At 42.4% G+C, this 5,187-nt stretch overlaps 1 protein-coding gene and 1 pseudogene across 1 annotated transcript in view; both read left to right on the plus strand.

Annotated features, from left to right (window-relative positions):
- The window catches only part of LOC109529013 (protocadherin gamma-A12-like), a 3,380-nt gene extending 2,067 nt beyond the window's left edge, over positions 1 to 1,313 (plus strand). Inside the window, 3 exon segments of the mRNA XM_019892187.1 lie at positions 1 to 435; positions 1,170 to 1,210; positions 1,295 to 1,313. The exon segment at positions 1 to 435 is cut by the window's left edge and continues 16 nt beyond it. Of these exon segments, the coding sequence (XP_019747746.1) occupies positions 1 to 435; positions 1,170 to 1,210; positions 1,295 to 1,313 (495 nt within the window).
- A 421-nt stretch (positions 1,314 to 1,734) lies between these two features.
- On the plus strand, positions 1,735 to 4,520 carry LOC109529092 (protocadherin beta-16-like; annotated as a pseudogene).
- The last annotated feature ends 667 nt before the right edge of the window (positions 4,521 to 5,187 follow it).

Consider the following 5,187-nt stretch of genomic DNA (forward strand, 5'->3'; position numbering starts at 1 on the left):
AACGTGGCGGTGGCCGACAGCTTCCCTCAAGTGCTGTCAGAGTTCACTGACTTGAGCATGCACGACAAGGAGTACAATGACCAGCTGACTTTTTACTTAGTCTTGGCGCTGGCGGTGGTCTCCTTCCTCTTCATCACCTGCTTGCTGCTTATCATATCGGTCAAAGTGTACCGGTGGAGACAGTCTCGCGTCCTCTACCACTCCAGCCTGCCTGTCATTCCGTATTATCCACCACGATATTCGGATACTTTGGGAACGGGGACTCTCCCGCACGTGTACAATTACGAGGTGTGCAGGACCAGTGACTCCAGAAAAAGTGACATGAAGAATATGCAAGCCATGAGTCAAAGTTTAGTGAGTGTGGATGGAGCTGATGCTGACATGCTGCATATGAACAAGGAGCTGTCAGGAAACTGCTCACAGATGTCAACCTTGGTGAGTCAGCATTTCACCATTCTTTCACTGTTTTTGCATTTGATAACTTTCATTGCTCTCAGTGGGGGATTTTCTTTAATTGTCATTGCTGGATGGATGAAATCAATATAATTCCCATTAGTGCACAAGATCAAATTACTGTAATTGAATGAAGAAATGAAGTGTGCGGCAAAGTAGTAATTCCTTGCACTGCTGATTTTTGTAAATTAATCCAGTCAGAATTGTGAGTCAAATTATGAACAACAACACAACACTATCAAGTTAAAACACATTTCTTTTTTCGAGACACTACTTGGTCTTTTTTTCTGAGTTAATATTCTGTGTTAGACAAATTTGTGGTGTACTACATTTCATTATTACATTCTGGGCTGTACCCAGATGTAAAAAATATATTCAAACTTTTGCCTGAGTCATTACAATAAATAATATCGAAATAGAAATCTGTGACACTATTTTTAACCACACATAAGACATTGTGAGGACCAGAGCAACCTTAAACATATTATATTAATTGTAGATGTATGATATTGGACTGCTCTTCAAACACTTCCTTTTCTGTCTTGACAACCGTCCATCTTGCCACGGCATTTGTTCTCAAGAAGCAAATCTCATTTTAAAAGCATGCCGATGCATTGTAACGCACTCATGGTTGCAGAATTTTAGGTTTGGAAGCTGAGAGTAGTAGAATCGGATTGGATAACTGCAACGTTTAGTTGTACTGATTACAACAACAGCAAAAGCCACAACAATTTAATTGCATACAGTCTTCAACCAGGCCCCTTTTCGAAATTAAAAACATACTTCTAAAAACCTTACCTTCGTTGATTTCACTCTTTTTTTTCGTCACCCGTTTTTTCAGCCGGGTTGCACCAACATAGAACAAAGTGTGTCTTTGCCCATTTCCGTATAGTGCGTATATTTTCATGAGGTTTCAGGGTATCTCTAAGCAAGTTGCCAAAAATCAAGCCGAGGATGTTGGTGCCCATGATTACGGCACTTTGACACCTACTTTTTAGTGTGTCTGAGAAAACGTGAATATTCACGTGACAGAGTGGTTGGGTGTATTATGATTACTTCATTACCTTGGTGTGACAGTTGCAGCTGCGTGAAGATAAAGTTTAATGGAAATGCATCATCGTAATCTCAATCTTATGCAATGTGGAACGCTCGGAGATCATTCTTTTTAAAATGTATTTGTTGATTTCAGAAAAAGCACTCTTATTTTTTTACAATGTAAATGCACAAGCACTTGTTCGAGAGCTTCTTGCATCATCAATAAATGCTGGTGAGGTGCAGTTTGGCTGAGTGGACTCTTAGGGCCGCTGTAGACCACAAGTCGTCGCCGGCTGGCTGGAAAATGCTGCGTGCTGCAACCTCTCATGTTATTTGGACATGTTAGAAAAAGACAGCGACAAAGAACGAGCATCGGAGCCATCACGCTCTTGCAAACAGCGCGATTTCAACGTCGGGACTTACCCTTTTTATATTTGGATAAAAAGCAGAGGGCTTCATGACCCCCACGAGGAACGAGAATTAATTTGATGGGATGAACCCACTCTGAATTTTGCAAGGAAACGGTCGAATAGAGAACAATGGAAAGGCAAGTGCTGCTCTTCATTTTTTCTCTCTGCGTTGGTTCAGGGTTCGGACAGGTCAGTTACTCCATCCCGGAGGAAATGCCCAAAGGATCTCTCGTTGGAAACATAGCTCATGATTTAGGTTTGCAGAACAAACGTATGCTGGCCGGCAAAGCGCGCATTTATAACCGAGATGGCGAGAATCATGTAGAGTTGAACGGAGAGAGAGGAGTCGTCCTGTTGAAAGAAAGGATCGACAGAGAGGCGCTGTGCAGACAGACGACGCCTTGCGCTTTACATTTTCAAATTATTTTAGAGAACCCCATGCAATTTTACAGCATTGCCGTTGAAATTACTGACATGAATGACAACGCGCCAACCTTCGACAGGGGCGAAATGACTTTTAAAATAAGCGAGTCGGCGACCATTGGAGCAAGATTCGTTCTCGAGAAGGCTGTCGATCTTGATGTTGGAATTAACGGCGTTCATAATTATGAATTAAAACCATCGGATCATTTTGCTCTCAAGTTCCAAAATAATGCGGATGGAAATAAAAATGTGGAGATGGTTTTACAGAAACCTTTAGACAGAGAGAAAGAGGAGCAGATGTCTCTCGTGTTAACGGCTGTAGATGGAGGAGAGCCGCGCATGTCGGGAACGATGTTGATTCACGTTACAGTGTTAGACGCGAATGACAATGCTCCCGTTTTTATACAGCACGTATACAAGGCTACTATAACTGAGAATTCACCTTTAGGAACAATCGTGGCAACCGTGTCTGCCACTGATGCAGATCAGGGCCCCAACGCCAAAATATCATATTCTATAAGCGATGCACTGCATGATATTAGAAAAACGTTTGAAATTAACAAGGAATCAGGTGAAGTGACATTAATTGGACAAATTGATTTTGAGCATTCTCGAAACTATCAAATAAATGTATTGGCAAATGATGAAGGAGGGCTCACGGATTCGTGCAAAATCATCGTTGACGTGCAAGACATAAATGACAATGAGCCGACAATCAGCATAATGTCAAAGTCAAATATTATTGCAGAAAATGCAGAGCTCAATACAGTTGTTACAATGATAAATATAGAAGACAAAGACTCTGGAGAAAATGGAAATGTTGCTTGTTTCATAAACGAAAACATACCATTTACTTTAAAAACCTCAACAATTAACTTTTATAGCTTAGTGACAGATAATGATTTAGACAGAGAGAGGTCGTCTCAGTATAATATCACAGTGACGTGCGCTGATGAGGGTGTGCCCTCCCTCTCCAGCAGCGTCACTCTCACCTTACTCATCTCAGATGTGAATGACAACGCGCCTGTCTTTGAGAGGAGCTCATATGAGGCCTACATTGTAGAAAATAACACACCAGGTGTTTCCATTTTTACACTAAAAGCCAGTGATGCTGACTGGAACCAGAATGCTCGTTTTTCGTACATCCTGGAGGACTCCTCAGTTAACGGAGTGCCAGTCTCCTCATTTGTGTCAGTTAGTGCCGATAGTGGAGTCATCCATGCAGTGCGTTCATTTGACTACGAGCAACTGAAAGAGTTCCACTTTCGTGTCAGAGCGCAGGATGGAGGCTCCCCTCCCCTCAGCAGCAATGTGAGGCCCCTCCCCTCAGCACCAACGTGAGTGTTCGCATCCTGATCCAGGACCAGAACGATAACGCCCCTCAGGTCCTGTACCCAGTGCAGACGGGTGGATCGCTGCTGGCCGAAATGGTGCCTCGTTCGGCAGATGTGGGTTACCTGGTGACGAAAGTGGTGGCCGTGGACGTGGACTCTGGCCAGAACGCCTGGCTCTCCTATAAAGTGCACAAAGCCACCGACAGGGCGCTGTTTGAAGTGGGCCTCCACAACGGAGAAATCCGAACTGTCCGCCAAGTGACTGACAAAGATGCTGTCAAACAAAGACTGACTGTTGTCGTGGAGGACAACGGGCGGCCCTCTCGTTCAGCTACGGTCATTGTGAACGTGGCGTTTCCTCTTCGTCACCTGCTTGCTGCTTATCATATCGGTCAAAGTGTACCGGTGGAGACAATCTCGCGTCCTCTACCACTCCAACCTGCCTGTCATTCCGTATTGTCCACCACGTTACTCGGATACTTTGGGAACGGGGACTCTCCCACACGTGTACAATTACGAGGTGTGCAGGACCACCGACTCCAGAAAAAGTGACATGAAGAATATGCAAGCCATGAGTCAAAGTTTAGTGAGTGTGGATGGAGCTGATGCTGACATGCTGCATATGAACAAGGAGCTGTCAGGAAACTGCTCACAGATGTCAACTTTGGTGAGTCAAGTGTTTCAGGATTTTTTCTCTCTCTCACAATCAACAGATATCCACAATTTCTCAGATACCGCTCAGAACAAGGGGTTCTCATTAGGTCTCACCTTGAGATCCAAATGTTTCACGTGGTTAGTCACAACCCACTTTAATGGAAGTCAAAGCAAGCAAGTGCATTTTCCAATACTAGTCTATGATTATTAATATAATTTGAAAATAAATACACGCAATACATGTATTTCAGAGTATTTTATATGAACAGCAAAATTACACAAGATAAATAAGACCATGTACAAATTTAGATATTTTGGAGGAACAAAACAACTGCAATAAAATAATAGAATATAAAATACATGACTAGTGTAAATTAAGAAAGTGCTGCATGCACTTAATTACATTTCACACAACTTTCTATCTTTCTTAACTATCAAAATACAACAATCAACATTTTTACCACCAAACAGCGGCAGGAAGTTGTCGGAACGGTGTGCATTTTCAGGGCTTTTTTTTTAATCAAAAAAAGTTTATAGTTTAAAATCTTTGACAACAAATATTATTGTCAGCTAAAATGTTTTAAAGCATATAACTTATTTTAAATTAAAAGAACTTTGCAATACTAAAAGAACCATACAATATTAATTTGATGAGAATGTGCACAGTTTTGACAAATATTGAGCGTTTGCGTGAGATTCCAGTATTTCAGCTGCAAGGTCGCTGTCCATGGTGTTGGAATAGTTTTCCATTTGATTCACACGCTTTAAAACAGGGGTGCTCAAACTTTTTGGACCGAAGATCTACTTTTCGTTCAACCACCCTCCCCGGTTCGCCCCTTACGCGCGCACACACACACACACACACACACACACGCACG

Source organism: Hippocampus comes, unplaced genomic scaffold, assembly GCF_001891065.2.
Source record: "Hippocampus comes isolate QL1 unplaced genomic scaffold, H_comes_QL1_v1.1 scaffold649, whole genome shotgun sequence".
Classification (NCBI taxonomy): Eukaryota; Metazoa; Chordata; class Actinopteri; order Syngnathiformes; family Syngnathidae; genus Hippocampus; species Hippocampus comes.